General features: G+C 41.4%; 1 protein-coding gene across 1 annotated transcript in view; it reads right to left on the bottom strand.

Annotated features, from left to right (window-relative positions):
- Window positions 1–660: 660 nt before the first annotated feature.
- Window positions 661–16883, bottom strand: part of LOC128135302 (transmembrane protease serine 11E-like) — a 48383-nt gene continuing 32160 nt past the window's right edge. Inside the window, exons 6-10 of the mRNA XM_052774116.1 lie at window positions 10819–10857; window positions 7495–7690; window positions 6409–6668; window positions 4825–4967; window positions 661–3299 (exon numbers count right to left, since the gene is read on the bottom strand). Of these exons, the coding sequence (XP_052630076.1) occupies window positions 3138–3299; window positions 4825–4967; window positions 6409–6668; window positions 7495–7690; window positions 10819–10857 (800 nt within the window). The 3' untranslated portion in view covers window positions 661–3137. The remainder of the gene's footprint in view (window positions 3300–4824; window positions 4968–6408; window positions 6669–7494; window positions 7691–10818; window positions 10858–16883) is intronic.

The following is a 16883-nucleotide window of genomic DNA, read 5'->3' on the forward strand; positions in this document are numbered from 1 at the left end:
GATTAGGCCTTGTGCAATCAGCCTCTTATTTCTTTCGTACTTGCGCTCCAGGCTGAAAATTAGCATTGGGCAAGCCTCAAACAAACCAATTTGAATAAACAGAAGTTTGGAACATGTTTCTTGATGCTTTAAATCCGCCTGGGAAATCTCAGGACAATTGGTACATCAGCTGCGTAGACCTCTCTACAGCCAATTTCCAGCAATGCTGCATTACAAGGATAAGTTTTTTCAAGGCCAGAAGCAAGGTGGTGGATTCTTGGATGAAGCTTCACATCCATTCTTAAATTTGCATAGCATTAGCTTAACTGAAATTCACCTTTGAGTATTTTAGAAAAGCAGATGTCCGACCTTGTCTTTGCTGAAACATCCGTAAAGCTCCAACCACTGTTAAAGACAAACAATTCCTAGGATGGGGAATGAACAGAGCGTGCTGCACTTTTAGAATAGTCTTATATCAAAATAAGGAATATTAGTCTATTTTGCATCATATACAATTTTTAGCTTGGTTATTATTAAGAAAAAAAGGACAAAAAAGGAGCAATTGTTTTTAAATACATTTAATGTTATGAAACATATTACCTTTATATTTTTTAAATCCTTGCTAAATCTTAACATCAACAACAATAAAAGGTTTTTAAAAATCTTTTCTTTAATCACACAATATTCTCTTTGTTTTATTCTAGGGCAGAAAACAAACAGTCTTCATAAATAAAACGCTGACATGGAGTATAAGACAAACCCAGGCCAGACAGTTTGCTAAAAAATCTGTGAAAAGTGCATCTGGCTGGCTCAGGACTCCCTGAGTAAGGTAGACATTCTCCCACACACCTCTTGGTTGTTTGGCCTCTCACGAGAAAACCTGAAATAAAGGCTGCCTTTCTCATTTTAAAGGTATTATATATACATGTCACTTGCAGTGTGAGGTAGGAACCAGTTTATAGGGGTTGTATCTAATCTGGGCCTCACCTCCTTATTGTTGCCCCTCCATTTGCTAGGCAAAAAGATAGATTTCAGTGCAAAACAAAGCCTTAGTTATCTATGAAAGTGAACTACTGTTTACTTTCAATTGCAATTCATCAGCTGATTATAAGGAAGGACACTTGTCACGATTTTCACCTTCAAAGCAATAAGAGGCACAAAAAACTAGATGTAATTTTTTTTCCAAAGGAAGCCTTCGAAAAAAGGGGACCTGAACACTAGAAGAAAACAGTGTTTCCAGGTGACCTAATCCAAAACTCCATGAAGTTTCTATTTTGTAACTGAACCTGGCCCAGTGTAAATTCGTAGTTGAAAAGTAGCAGCAACTCAAAAGTGCATAAATTACAAACTTCATCAATAAATTAAGGAAACGGATTTGCTGCATTTAACTATCCTCCTAACTGTCCCAAGATCCTTTTCATTTTATAATGGACATGGAATATCAGAATAAATATACTACTATTTCAAAACCAAAACTAATCTAAAACCTTCAATAGATTTCTTTCTGATATAAGGCATCTTGTCTTTTACTGAAATTCAAAAGATATATAGAAAGACTGGAAGGACCCTAACTATAAGACAACCCCTTCCTCCGCCACCAAGGCTTAAAGATAGGATTTTCCATCCATATGTAGACTTGTAATTCAGGGTGGAATTTTTCAAGAAATGCCGAGCATCTCATTCCCAGGGATGCTGATTATTGGAGAGCTTGCACAGTAGGAAGGCTGAGGAGAGACCCAGTCCTGAGCAGAAGGGGAGGCAGGATGCTTCAGAGAAATTTTCAGCTGTAGTAGGTTCAGCTGTGGGGCTTGCAGCTTCTTTCATGTCTCATACAGACTCCTGTGAGTCCTGCATTCACAGCCTAAGCAGTCTGGTGGCCATTCAAAGACTGCAGGAGACAATACTAGTGACGTTTTGGATCCTCCTATTGAAGGCCTGGGCTCTAGGGGACAGTAATAGCCGCATCACTGGACCCCCTTCCACCAGCAATCCATGAGATGTCACGCATAGAGGTAGGAGAAGTGCTTAACTGGTGTATAAGGATTGCATTTACTCTGAAGTTCTTATCGGGACTGTTCTTTAATATGACGTTACTCTTCAGTCTCATAAGACAGGATCATATTCATTCATGGCAGACATGAATCCATCAGTGAAGCAAGACAGTATCACTAATTGCTTTCTTTGCAGTGAGATGGTTTCCACTGGCTGGCATGCCCTTGGAATAGCACACTATTTCTTGAATGAAAAAGGCAGTTCCCAGTTTATTTGTCGTGAATATTTATTTTTCCTTTAGCACAAATTTAGATGCTGGGTTTCCTTCCAGGGAGGTTGTTCATGGGGACACACATATTACAAACAAATTTGGGTAGAGCTTGTGTTTCTGTATCTTAAGCATATTGTGAGTCGAACAGAGTAGATCTAGAAGGCAGTGGGTACAGAGGTAGCAGCAGAGTATTGTGATAAAGCACTTCCACAATAGCACTTTGAAGTAACTTGAACTTCACAGAATCCACAAAAAATTTCCTGTTAAAAATGTGCTTCAAAAGAAGAACATCAAGCTTTTCTCTTTTCCCTTCCAACTTACTGGAAGCACAGAAATCATCTTTTTCCTTAGCTAGGACCTACCCTCAGTCCTGGCTGATCCACTGTTAGCTATCAAGGCCTCCGAGCAGGGTGAGCATCCAGGGTCTCGGCTGCAGTCTGTGCAGATGATAGTCTCTAACAAGAATAATGATCAAGGGTTTGCTTTGCTAGAAACACAGCTGTGACAGCATTTGCTTCACTGGAAGAAGAAGGTTCAGCTTCAAACCTCAGCCATGACTGAAGAAAAATGTCTTTTTTTTTCCTGGAAAACATTTGTATTTATAAAGCAGGTAAATTGGTAGTTTTTAAATGTTCATGTAATGACGTCAGTTTGTAATTTCTGGTAAGTGAGAATGTTTCAAGGCTCAAAGATGAGGCAGGCAATCTCATGCATTTAGTATAAATTCGCAGGGGGTTAGGATCTCTGACAGCAAAGGTAGTGCTTGCTGCGGGCAAAGGTTGCTTCAACCAAAACTACATAGGAATATATTTACTAAAAAAATAATGCTTCAGAATTACAGACAAATATGAGTTACACGTAGTCTACGTAGTTAAATCCATTTTTGAGTTTGGAATTAGATGCCAGTTTTTGAGGTAATCCAGTCACGGAAATAAGTCACTCGTGTGTAAACTCCAGGTTTATTTGGTTTGGCGCATTCGTCTCCCCAGCTCACTATTCCCACGAGGTACCACATCAGTCTAGAGTCTGGAGTAACCAGTGGTCCCCCAGAGTCCCCCTAGAGAAAGTGGAGGGGGAAAAAAAGATTTAGTTGATCAGAAGGGAAAATATAATTCTCTCCATAGACAGGAGCGTGTGTCCAATAAGAGAAGAAAGCAAGCAGTATTTCAAGAGCTGCCATTTGTGCAGAATCCAGGCAGTTTCTGAAACTTGACTCAGAGTCTGTGGCTTTTTCCTGTTTCCCATGGAACCTCCTGACCTGTCTCTGTGCTTTTACAGTAAAAAAAAAAAAGCTTGTCTTCTGTTTTGTGAAACACTGCTTCCCATCTACCTTGTCTTCCTCCTCGTACAAAGTAGGGAAACACAAATACATACAGCAATCTAAGCCAACATTAACTTTTTTTTTTTTTTTACAGTAACCACTGTTCTTTCAACAAATTCTTTTATTCACTTGCAGCAATAACATTTCAAAAAGGATTTCATCAGGAACTTGGTCTTCTAATTAGACATATCTCCTTAAGATGTCAGCCACTTTCAGAGGCTGAATTCAGATACTGTTAATAGTGTGAAATGGTCATAATAGCTAAACTGGAAACCTTAAAGGCTGAAAGGCAGTCCTCACACATCAGACCAAATTCCCCATCTTCCACCAAAATGCTTTACTGTAATAAACAGCAGTCGCACCCTTCTGTTCAGGTCTTTTCAATGCTGAGCCAGACAGGAACAGAGGAAGTGAGCCTCCCAGACTTACTCTGCAGGGAGTTTTGCTTTAGGCATAAATCTGTAGGACTGGGTTACTGGAAACGTTCTGTTTTGAACCAGCACTTAGGAGTACATTCTTTGTAAATAACATAAATAGAAATTACCTTTTTAAAAGTTATCATTATGGAAATATTTTTGTTTGAATATAAGCATTTCCTTGCAAACCTGCAAACCTGTACCATGAATGAATCCTTACCATTCCATTTACAGCCAGCTTCCTTATAGTTATCTTTGTTTCAGACAGTTTTCCTTCCACTGATTGAAGTCTGTTACCAAAGATCATTTCATAACAGACCTGTTATGAGATGATCCAGTCCAGAATTTAATTTCAATGAGCAATAGTGCATTTTTGCTGGCAACTTAACTGCTACATTCTTAAACTTCTTCCTTCCCGACAGTACAGGTGTCTGGTTTTGGCTACTTGAGACATTTAATTTTTAGCTCATATTTAGTATTTCAGCATTTAGTATCTCTGTCAATGTATTGTCATATCACTTTGCAAGCAAATTGTTAGTTAGATTTCACACACAAGAAATTATGAGAATCAAGTGGGCTTGTAGCAGCTCTTCTGAGTTACAGAATAAGAATTTCATTTCATGCTATCAAAGGCTTAAATTTTGAATATTATACTTATTTAGTGCTCTTACTATGGGTTTTATGTGCTAAATGATATGTACTAAATGCTATTTCATTTTACAACTTATTCCTGTTTGAATGGAGCCTACTTAAAGGACTAATACACTGTCAGTTAAGATTTGGTCAACCAGATACTGGAGTCAGCATTAAAATAGTTTTACTTTCTAATTTTCAGCTACAGTTACCTGACAAGCATCTACTCCTCCTTCCAGGTATCCAGCACACAACATCCTGGGTGTTATGTCCCCATCGTACACTTCTTTTCTATTGCAAGTGTTTGAGTCAATAAGTTTCACTGTTGCTTCCTGAAGAGCATTTGGAGTTGGACCTGAGGGAAAATATAGTTTGGGTATTTATCTACAGAATTTGCAGTAGTTAAGATACAGGAAGAGTATTTAATGTTCTCTTATGGAGGACCAGCTTGACTTGGTTTAATGTGGAGGTTTTGCTTGTTGATCTGTCTAGGTTAGGCCCTTAAGGAAAATGTACATACTCATAGTCTCACTTAGGACCTGTACCATTAAGACAGAAGTAACGATTGCATGGTACATAGTGCCTTAAGTATAAAACCATATATTTTATACATGTTCCATATAATACCATGGAACACAAATTACCTAGCAATTTGGGCAGATGATATGAAATGAAGACATCTTGGTTCCATTGCTAAATCCACTCTTAACATGGCCTGATAAGAGTGCGAGCTTGGGTAAGTCACCATTTGCAGCTCACTCTGCACATTCACCTGAAAGCCCACAGAGTTATCTGTAGCTTTTGGCTAGGGCTGGGAGAAAAATTTTTTAGGTGCTATATAAGTGTAAAGGGAACTAGGCCTTAAGCCTCATTGTTTTTAAGACTATTCATATCAGACATATAACTAATGATTAGAGATTGTTTTAGATGCGATTAATAGAACGCAGGTGCTTATAAAACAATATGCAGAAGTTGCTTATTTGTCCCTTGTGTAGCTCTCACCATGGCTGGCTTAAAATCCAGTCAAGCTGAATCAACAGAAAAAGGATCATACATCTTAGTCCTAAGACATAAGAATAGATAAGAGTAAGTAATTAACTTTAGAGTAAGATGAATTAATAAAACAACCTGACTGATTCTCAGAAATTCAAAGGTGATCTTTGATGTGTAACAAGATAAGTGACTGTGGTGACCAGAGACCTGCCTACGACCACTAACTTCAGAAGAACTGAGACGAGACAATAAGAATCAGTTGAGACAGGAAAATGTATTGGACTTTTGAAACCACTGGAGAATAGAGAACTGAGAGTTCATGGAAAAACACCAGGAACACCAAGAACTTCTTTTGACAAGACATCAATTGCATAATGTTTTGTAAAATCGTATATATAGAAGGCGTTTTTGAGTTATCTTTCGCCATTCAGTGCGGTGGTGGCCCAACTCTGAGTTGTTAATAAAGCAAACCTAGAGAAACCCATGACGAAAATTCTTTAATAATAAGCACATGCATGGCTGGACTACCTGTCTTAAGAATTTACAATATGAAATGGAAAGGCTGGAAAAAGAGAACAGCCTTCTTCCTGTTTTCTGCTTCAGTGGATTGTAGCTCTGTCTTTGTCAAGTCTAATTTTAGAACAAGAAAATGCTGCTTATGATTAAACAAACCTATTGCTTATAGACAAAGCATTAGGCTTGCTGCCATACAACATATGGCTACAGAAGTAGTATCAACTCAGTAGTAGATCAGAGCCACTGTTTATGTATCATACAGGTCACCTGGTAGACTTAGGACTCACCGTCATTGGTAAGTGCTCCCCAGCCTGTGATGACAGCATAAATATTGTATGGAAAAGTCTGAGATGGCTCAGGCAGACAAACGCGGTGTATGCTACTCGTAAACTCAACTCGTTTAGAGAGCTGCACAAGGGCAATGTCATAATCATGTTCCGGGTAACGGTACTTTTCATGAATAATAATAGTCTTGACTGATCGTTTCAAGCTTGGTGGCTTCAAAAGAGCTCCAAAAGTAGCAGTCCACTTCTGAGGGTGACTCATGCTGAAAAAGGTAAGAGTGCTGTAAGTATTTAGGTGTAAATATAAATGTTCAGGACTTTAAACTTGGTGAGCACCTTTATTGTAAAGCTCCTTCAAGCCAGCTCCCTACTAGATTCTTAAGGCATCCATCACTTTCCATAACACTGTGTCCCACGTAATTGTGGACTGCTGCTAGAAGGTGGCAATTCTGCATTCCCTCCTCAACCATGGTCTCATACTCCTCCCCTGCTCCTTGTTCCTGACCTAGCCATTGTGTAGCCGCAGGTTGTAATCAAAGCAAAACACTCTTCTGCTAGAAGACTCTTCATCTCCGTTACTCTTTTTGTATGTTAATAATCTGTTCAATCAGCTGTTCCATCTTACATGCCCTGCAGCTTCACAATTGCCATGCTTGAAACAAAGAAGTGCTGGGAGCACATGGCTGAATGGAGGGGTAGGAATGTGGGATTGTAACTTCTGGTAGCAGCCTGCAGGAGCAGCAACCTAGTTGTAACAGGAAGGAGCACCTTCAAAAACACATAGTGCAACAGGAAACGAATACTCTGCCATTTCAGTCACACTACCTTTTCTGCACTTCTTTGCTCAATATGCCAAATTACTATTGATTTCCGCTCATAAAACTGCCAGTTCTGGTCCAAAGAGTCAGTCTTTAATTTCTGATTGAAACATTCAGGTGATGGGTCTGCTTAACCCTGACTTTTCTCCTCCAAGGCAGAAAATTGTTCCCCTGGGAAGAGTCAGGGATGTGGTGCAAATCTGGAAAGCCACACAACTTGATACACATGGGGCACATTCTGCTGCAGATTCTCTCTAAAATGGGAACTTACTCTCTGAAGCAGTGAGCTGCAGATACAAGCCATGTATTGCTGATGAGTGTTGCACCACAACGATGGATATTATTGTACTGCAAACTAGCTTGCCATGGCCAGTCCCCAGTCTCTGCAGAAGACAATCCGCCGACTATTCGCAATGATGATGATTTTGCCATTGACTTGACTGATCTATTCTGCCGTAACCCACAGACTGTGAAAAAGGAGAAAGAGCGTATTAGCTATTCTTCTGTTTAGTAAATATGCCTGCCAATAGCTGTGGAAAAGATATGTAAAATTACACATCACCTAGGTTCTCTAACAGTATTAACATCGACAAGAAAATATACCTTCCACCAACCACCCCAACCAATCAGAGATCCTCATGCACAACCCATTCTGTTAGAAGCCTGAATGAACAACTGACTGTTATGGAAAGCCATGATGGTCAACCATTCAGGCTTAGCTGCATGAGCAGCCCAAATCAGGAATCAAAACCTTCACCACACAGCCAGGACAATTCTTAAATCATGTCCTGGGTACTTTGTCATCAGGATAAAACACAAACAAGGAAAAATCCAAGATGGGAGTGATCCAAGCCACGCATGCATGCAGATCACATCAGCAAGATGTCACCTGGAAACAGGCAACTGCACGTTGCACAAATGGCAGTCTGCAAGCGGACCTTAAGAAGCACTTCAGGCAAAGAGCTTCACACTAATCCAAGCCAGAGATGACAAAAGCATGGATACCTCCAGCATGGTGTGCATCCATGACAAAAAGTATTATCCTCCAAACCCAGAGAGAAATGAAAGTATCCATGGTTTCAGCCGCTAAACTCAGGGTATTCAGGAGCAACTGAAGCTCCCTGGTAGCTTTATAAACTTCCTCAATGGACAGAGCTGCTTCAGCTGTCTTCTCCCATCCAAACAGCATCAAATCCATCTTACCTGGACCAAGACCCACTAGTTTTCATCGAGGCCTCGATTTCAGCTAGACATTAGGAAAGTTGACAGACAGGACTATCCCAATTCATTGAAAAAAGACAGAGCTAAGAATTATTCGCATAGTGACAACACAATCCAAACCATTGCACTGCCTGTCTCCCACAGACAGTGACACAGAGGGGGACAAAGCAGAAGTCAGTAGTACGTCACTGAAGAGCTGCCAGGCCCAGGGCCCTCGAAGTCCTCAGAAGTGAAACACTGGAGCCATGCAGAGTGTAACCTCTGCCCCTTCCTGCTAGGAGCTGCACAGAGTTATGTTAACAGTACCTTATAGTCAAAAGCAGCATCAGTAACACAGCAGATTGAAAGCTGTTCATAAATTTGAGAAGGAAAAAAAAAAAGCCATACAATATTGAGAAGCTCATGTGCTCAGTGTAGAGTCTGCCCTGTTCTGAGATTTAAAATGACAATGAATGAAATAACTGAAATCTAAATCTACTTGTCCAAAACATTCCGTGTGAAAGGAAAACTGGAGAATATACCATAACTGATAAGATTGTCTGTGCTAGCATGTTTCTCTCCTGAAAGCTATTGGTAATCCTCAGTTACTGGACTGCACAATCCTATCAACCACCTGAGAAGTCAATGTTCAAAACACAGGGAAAAACTCACAGTTCCATCAGTGCCCCAGAACACCAGCACCTAAAACGGACCCAGAAAGTGTTGTTATTTAATCTTCCATTACTTGACAGCCCGCTGCTAAGGAACTGATCAAACCTTCCCAGACTTAAAAGAAACCCAACTCATAAGCAGAAATAGCTTTTTATGACTATTAAATCTCCAAACAAGCTGACTTCCTTCTCTGAAAGCTTAAAAACATCTCTGAAACAAACTACCTCAACCCCTACAGCAATACCTAGAGAAGACCTATCATATTGCCTTATTTCCATAAGGAACAATTTTGTGCTACTAGCCACTCCAAAATCCTGAACATTTTCATTAGAATCACGGGCTGATGTAACTTCTATACATTTCCTTATGGTCATTTCTGCCTTCCAATGCACACTAGACATATTCCCGATTTCTGAGAGCACACAGAAAGCTATTATTCCAAACTCTTCTGCATGTGCCCAACCCTACCAGCTTTTGGGGCACTTCTCACTCACAGACTGTGTTAGAGGTCTCTGCGAGGCTGCCACCCTTAAAGCACCAATTGAACATGCTGGTACATGTTCAAGTGTAAATCTCATCACTTAATGTGTGTATAGGAGAATAACAGGTAGCAAGGTGGAGATTAATTGTTATGCTACAGCATCCAACACAAGCATATATGAAACAGATTCTGCAGCCGCTGCTCCAAGATGCAGTTCTAAAACTTTACGTCAAGGGGGCAGAGAACAGTGCCTGCCCTGTGCAGGCAGGATTAGACTTGATGAAGTATTCTATTTAAGTACATCTTTTAATCAATTTATAATAGAGATTGCTTCTAACTATAATCTGCTCAAATATAAAACGCACTCAAATCCCTGATAAGGACTTTCCTGCCTTTAGCATGTAATAGTACACCTTTCAGCTAGCCGCTGTGATTAAAGCAGTCAACTACCCCACGCAAATAAGTTCATTTACTGGAAGTCCTCCTCACTCACTCAATTCTACTATGTACACCTAGGAGTCACCTGAAATGTCTTAGCTTTCATGTAGAAACATGGCTTAGTCTCTGCCTGTCCAAATACACAATTAAGCAGACACAGTGTAAAAGCTCTCACTTGTACCAACAGCAACTGGATCAGGCTAGTAAATAAACAAGTGTCCTGAACATTACAGTGCTCAGGCCTCACTGGTTAAGTCCTCTGTTTCCTAGATTTGTAAACCCTAGGCAGGGTTTACATTTAACGTGCACCCTCCAGCTTCCACACCAGCACTGCTGGAGGCAGAAGCATGCCATAGGCACTTAGGGAGCAGGACCTGCATGTCTCCCCTCTGCCCAGCGCTGGGGATTTCTATGGAGCCCTCAGCACTTGCTCTTTTCTCATTGTTTGCGCTTTTCTCACAGAATTGCTGATATTTTTAACAGAAGGAACATCTCACTGCAAAAAAAACTGACCAGGGAACTCAGCGGTGGCTGTAGACTTTTTCTGGAAAAGTGATTTTTACTGCATCACCACTATTTTCAAGCCAGTCTTCCTAAGTATCCCAGAAGACACTAATAAAAAAAGGCTTCCTTGTGACTGAGCAGGATTTCTAAACACATGGCTCATCTGTGTGAAGTACAAGGTCACATTCATTAGACAGGAGGATGAGAAAAGGCTTTGAAGAGCCAGGAAAAGTGCTCAGAGACTATTAATGCTAATTAAAACAATCAGAGATTTCCCAGGCTTAAAAAGCCCTCACTTACTGTCATTGAAGAGGGCTTCTGCTCTTCTCGTCTCCATATCTGAAACAAACAAACAGTCAGGGTAACGCCAGGACAGCACAGACAAGGTTTTCCATCAGCACGGTTGTCCCACCCGACAACTATTTGAGTACAGGGCACCGCAGGAGGTACGGCTGAGGGGGGCTGCTAAAGAAACCAGGGTAGCTCATATGTGGTCACGTTCTTGCCCTGGCTATTGCACTCCTCTCTGCGGTGCTGCTCACTGTTCTCCAGCCAGCCAATATCCTCTGAGGACCAGGCACAGGGTCTCCCCCATCCTGCTGGACCCTGATGTTTCTGGAGGGGAGTACGGACAAAACAAGTCCTGTATTACTGAAGATCCACAATTTTGTTGGGGAGAAATTTTTACAGTGGAAAGCTTTGAAATCCCTTTTTTGTAAAAAATCAGCTGGCAGCATTTTACACCAGAGTGAGAGCCAGAGGAGATCTGGTACCCACTCTGTGCCCTCTTCAAGATCAGAAGGCAGTGACTTCACCTGCAGCAATGCCAGCTTACAATAGCAGCAGCTCATTCTCCCTTCTCCTATCTTACTGAGCAACAGGGTGTCTGGTACACCATTAATACTAAAATAGACAGTTAATAGCAATTTATTGCATGGCACAGCAGGTTCTAGCAATACATTCCCTTCTTTAATATGCATGTTGTATGTTTATAGACAATACAGTATGCTCATGCTGACAAGAACAAGCATTGGCTCAAGGTATAAGTCTATTCCCCTTCTTCCAGAATGCTATTTTTAGTAGAGCTACCATTTTAGTTGCCAGCAGTAAAAACAAATTTAAAAAAAATAAAATCACACTTTCAATACAATTTTTAAATTATATAATGATTCTTGTACAGCATACACAACTTCACATTTTGGGGCTGAATAGCCTTTCTCAGCAGATCCCTGTCCTTATCCACTTCTTCCTTTCTCTTTTCTCTTTGCAGCTACACAGAATCATGTCCTGGTTTTGATCCAAAACCACACCAAACCAGGAGTCGTCTCTGCCTCATACTTATTGCCTGTTGTGCTTGTATCACCTGTGTTTTGCCTGTGGCCTTGACACTCCTCCTGATATGCAGGGTGAATTGCAATCCACCATTACTAGACGTGTACTCATTCATTTCTTAACATGACGTTAATCAGATTATGATAGAAAAAGGAAACAGAACTCCAGTGCATGTACAGCTTGACTGTGGGGAATGTTACAGAGCAAAGGCAGTGCTAGGGCTGCCATATGTGCATGCAGCTGCTCTTTTGTTTTGTAAGAATGGGAGAAGAGTCATAATTGGACATTTATATAGCAACACAGTCTCACTATAAAAAGGAACTGTTCACATAATAAAGATAAATAAGTTTTACTGGTGGGCAAGCAACAACTTGCAAGGTTCCCTTTCAGTAAAAATACTCACTTGTACTTTCTCAATTCCTATGAAAGAAGGAGGAAAACCCCGTATTGGGTTTGCATGGCAAGGTTTTGGTAGCAGGGGAGCTACAGGGGTGGCTTCTATGAGAAGCTGCTAGAAACTTCTATGTCCGACAGAGCCAATACCAGCTGGCTCCAAGACAGACCTGCCACTGGCCAAGGCCAAGCCCATCAGCGACAGTGGTAGCACCTCTGGAATAACATATTTAAGAAAGGAAAAAAAGTTGTGGTGGGCACAGAAACGGTAGCTGGAGAGAGGAGTAAGAACATGTAAGAGAAACAACCCTGCAGACACCAAGGTCAGTGAAGAAGGAGGGGAGGAGGTGCTCCAGGCACCAGAGCAGAGATTCCCCTGCATCCTGTGGTGAAGACCATGGTGAGGCAGGCTGTCCCCCTGCAGCCCACGGAGGTCCATGGTGGAGCAGATATCCACCAGGGAGGACCCCACACCGGAGCAGGTGGATACCTGAAGGAGGCTGTGACCCCATGGGGGACCCACGCTGGAGCAGGCTCCTGGCAGGACCTGCGGACCCGTGGAGAGAGGACCCCACACTGGAGCAAGTTTTCTGGCAGGACTTGTGACCCCGTGGGGGACCCACGCTGGAGCAGTCTGTGACTGAAGGACTGCACCCCGTGGGAGGGACCCCACGCTGGAGCAGGGGACGAGTGAGGAGTCCTCCCCCTGAGGAGGAAGGAGCGGCAGAGACAAGGTGTGGGGAGCTGACCCCAACCCCCATTTTCCGTCGCCCTGCGCTGCTGGGGGGAGGAGGTGGAGAGAACCGGGAGTGGGGTTGAACCGGGAAGGAGGGAGGGGTTCAGGGAAGGTGTTCTAAGGTGTGGTTTTATTTCTCATTATCCTACTCGGATTTGATTGGCAATAAATTAAATTCATTCTCCCCAAGTTGAGTCCATTTTGTCTGTAACGGTAATTGGTGAGCGATCTCTCCCTGTCCTTATCTCTACCCACAAGCCCTTTGTTATATTTTCTCTCCCCTGTCCAGCTGAGGACGGGGAGCAATAGAGCGGCTTTGGTGGGCGCCTGGCATCCAGCCAGGGTCAACCCACCACAGTCCTTTTTTGGTGTCCAACATGGGGCATGAGGAATTCGAGATAAGGATAGTAATTGGGAGAGGTAACGTGCAAAACATGGACTGAACACTGTTAAGAGAGTGGGATAATTGTGGGGAATTTTCAGGTTTTGTAATTGTGGTAAAGGGACAAGGGGTGGACTGTGTGTAAATTGTCCACTTTCGTTCAGTGTTGTGATGATGTTGTTTTGATTTTGGTGTGGGGAATTCTTTTTTGTTGATGCGAGTGAAGTTTATGAAGATAGTGTGATGAATGTGGATTTTAATGATAATTCTTAAATATGTGATTCACCGAGGCGAGGGGTGGAATGTACAGGTACTTCTGCATTTCAGGAATGCCAGTTATATTCTGTGAATTTCCATGGATAATATGGTTGGTTGTTGCCAAGATCCCTTACGTCAAAATGTAATAATACCAGACAGTAAAAGCTAGGCCAGAAGAGGGATTCATTGGTGGTGTAAACATTACTGTTTGGTAAGTTACAGAGTGAGTGGAAAAAAAAAAAAAAAAGGGTACTGAGCTGTGCTGAGTATTTGGCTACTTTACCTGTATGTTTATATTGGCAAGAAGTGCTTTGAAAAATCTGGCCCTACTTGTTTGTTTCAACTATGAGGAGCATCCAGTGTTTTCCTAGAAATTCATACAACCTTCAGAACTAGCTCATAATTTGGGTCACTCTAATATTTTATAGGTGGAAACTGGTAATAAACCAACAAATGTAATCAATAATGAAAAAGCACCTTTTGCCTTCAAGTGCAATATTGATAATAGTGTTCTTTTAGCTCCTCTCTGGGTGGAGAGACATTTACCTCACAATGCCTAATTATAAAGCCTGCAGTCAATTATTAACACTTACATTATATTGCAAAGCTCATTGAGAAGACAAAAGGAGCAACCAGCTTGTTCAAGCACAGTGCTGGAAGCGATTCAATTAGCGTGTTCTCACTGCACTGAGTTTTGCTGTGAGTCATGCAGCTGTTCTGCAAGGCACCTGTCTATATCTCTGTTTGCCTTTTTACGAGGCACCTAGAAAAAAGTACAAACCTCACATGGGCAAAATTTTACCCATTGCTTCCAGTTGGACCGACTTGTGTGTAACTGGAGAAAAAAAGTCTTCCACGCACACACTGCAAGTCTTAAATAGGATGTCTGTACAGCTTTAATTTTTAGCATATTTTATAATGTATCAGGACTATGCAGCTGATGTACTCTCCCATCCACCCACTGCTGAAGGAAAAAGGTCAGTGACAACTGTCAATAAATTCAATGCTGTATCCACCAGGGTAGGGGCGCTGCTTTGCTTTGGAGATCTGCCAGATATAGTGCCCTGACCATGTATCCCACACTGGGAGCTGGAACACAAGTACTGAAGAAAACACCACAGCAATGCAGAAAACCTCAAAGTAAAGGGATTTTTTAAGAGCTGAAAGCAGGTCTGTCTGGCAACAGACCCAGGAACCCATCATGCAGATCGGGACAGGTGAAATTAGGGCATAATACCCAGGACTCAAAACCAAGACCCCAAACCCAGAGCCTATATCTGTGTTTGGAAACCTGAACTGACACTATTTTCAGATAAGCCCAGCCCACAGTAGATCCCGTCAAAAGGAAGGAGCACTTTGGATTACACGATACTGCTGAAAATCACGTTGCTTACTGGCTTACCTCATTAGGGGCTTGCCTTCGTTTGTTACTAGCTTGACATTTTGGGCCTGGTCAACAGCATAGCTGTTCACTTTGTGCCAGCCAACATGTTGCAAGCCCTGCCTTGAAGCAATCACTTGTAAGGCACGAGAGGCAATTTCGCTGCCCTGCTCATTTACTAGTTGCCCTAGTTGTTTGCACTACCAAGAAAAAGCATCAATTAGTAACAATTAAAGTGTCATATCTTGTCCCAACCACATACGGCTGCAAAAATAGTTGTTTGTGCCGCATTTAGGAAAACAGTGTTCAGGCTTCCACTGTAAACAAGAACAAGTTCAACTTGAACATGCATTGCCTACCTGTAAAATGGAACTTGCTATTTAATTAAAGCTTGCCTAACTTAAAAGAGAAAACTACTGTTTAAGTTAAAATCACAGCAATCTACTGAAACGTGGCTTAGGGATTCCATCTTTCAGAAGAGGGCTCTGTTCTCCAACTGGACAAGCAATTTTGTTCATACAGTTATTTTGCATATTTAGTAAATGGAATAACCTTAAAATACACTTAAATTATTGGTCTTAATTTCTGACTAATGAGAATAGTGACTTGCAGTTACTATTTGAGATTAATAACTTATCAGTAAATAACTTTTTTACTCTTCAACTTATGTCTTTGAGCAAACATGGAAAGAAAAGGGGACTAAGCAAAAGCAGGAAAGCATCTTTATTTTGGTAATTGTTTATATGCAATCACCAGTTAAGGCCAGGATTTCTAAGCGAGTTCAGTGCCCAAAGCCCGTGGATCTATTTGGCAACCACCTAAATGTTTGCGGGTTTGTAGTTAACTGCAGAGTGAATGTGACCACTTATCTCTGAGGGAGTCAGAGATTCCTACAGAAAAATGTGCTTGCTTTGCCACGTCTTTAAATAATACCAGTGTCACTGCATCAGAAGAATTAATCTTGTGTCCACTGCCTCGTTTCATTTAAGCCACAGCAATCAGTGTTTGCATTAAAAGGAAAATAACAGGCAGAACTCTCAGTGACATAAATGGACCAGACGTTATATGGAAGTAGTTCAAACAAGGCAAGCAAATGCATTATTACGGGACATTATGCATTTTCAGTGTGGAAAGGGCCAGAGATGGCTACAAAATTAAAGATGAGAAATTCATTTTAAAAATCTGATACAGCTTTACCCAATTACATCATTTTTCACAGATGTGGATTCCCACAAGAGACTTGATTTTCTTTAAAGGTTTCCACCCATGATTTTCTATATGTCATAATATAACTGCTAGCTTCAAAGGCAAACTACATGTTCCATTCTCTATTATATCAAGTTCCCACATCTTGCTTGTGTAAGTTGTTTTTTCACACAAAGAAGGCAAGGTAGAGATTATCTCAAATGGGGTATGAAGGGAGGAGAGGGTTGTAAACATGAAAAAAATTAAGAAAAAGTACGTGCTTCAGTACTAATAACACATTCTTGGACATGCATTTGAAGCACAGCTTTGTGAAATGCACCAGGGAGCAGAGGAAATGTTTTCCCCACTGTCCTTTGTCACACTTTAATAAAAACTTGTCAAAAAAAGAGAGAATTACAAAATTCTCAGCTGCATCAGAAACAGGGGGCTCACCTAGTTCAGTGTTATTTAGGGTGACAACAGTGCATGCAGGCAAAAAAGGATCTCTGTCAAGTTTCAGTAGGTCACCAACCTGGGTATCTGAGAGGAATGTCACAGAGTGCATCTGTCCTGCAGTGCAGACAGAGGTGGGGATAATAGCTCTACTCTAATACTCTTTAATTACGTTAAAGACCATGAAGGCCCGAGGTACTGGGGTGAAATGGGAATGACAGCATTGAGCAGCAGATTCAGTCATG

Source organism: Harpia harpyja, chromosome 2 (assembly GCF_026419915.1).
Source record: "Harpia harpyja isolate bHarHar1 chromosome 2, bHarHar1 primary haplotype, whole genome shotgun sequence".
Lineage (NCBI taxonomy): Eukaryota > Metazoa > Chordata > Aves > Accipitriformes > Accipitridae > Harpia > Harpia harpyja.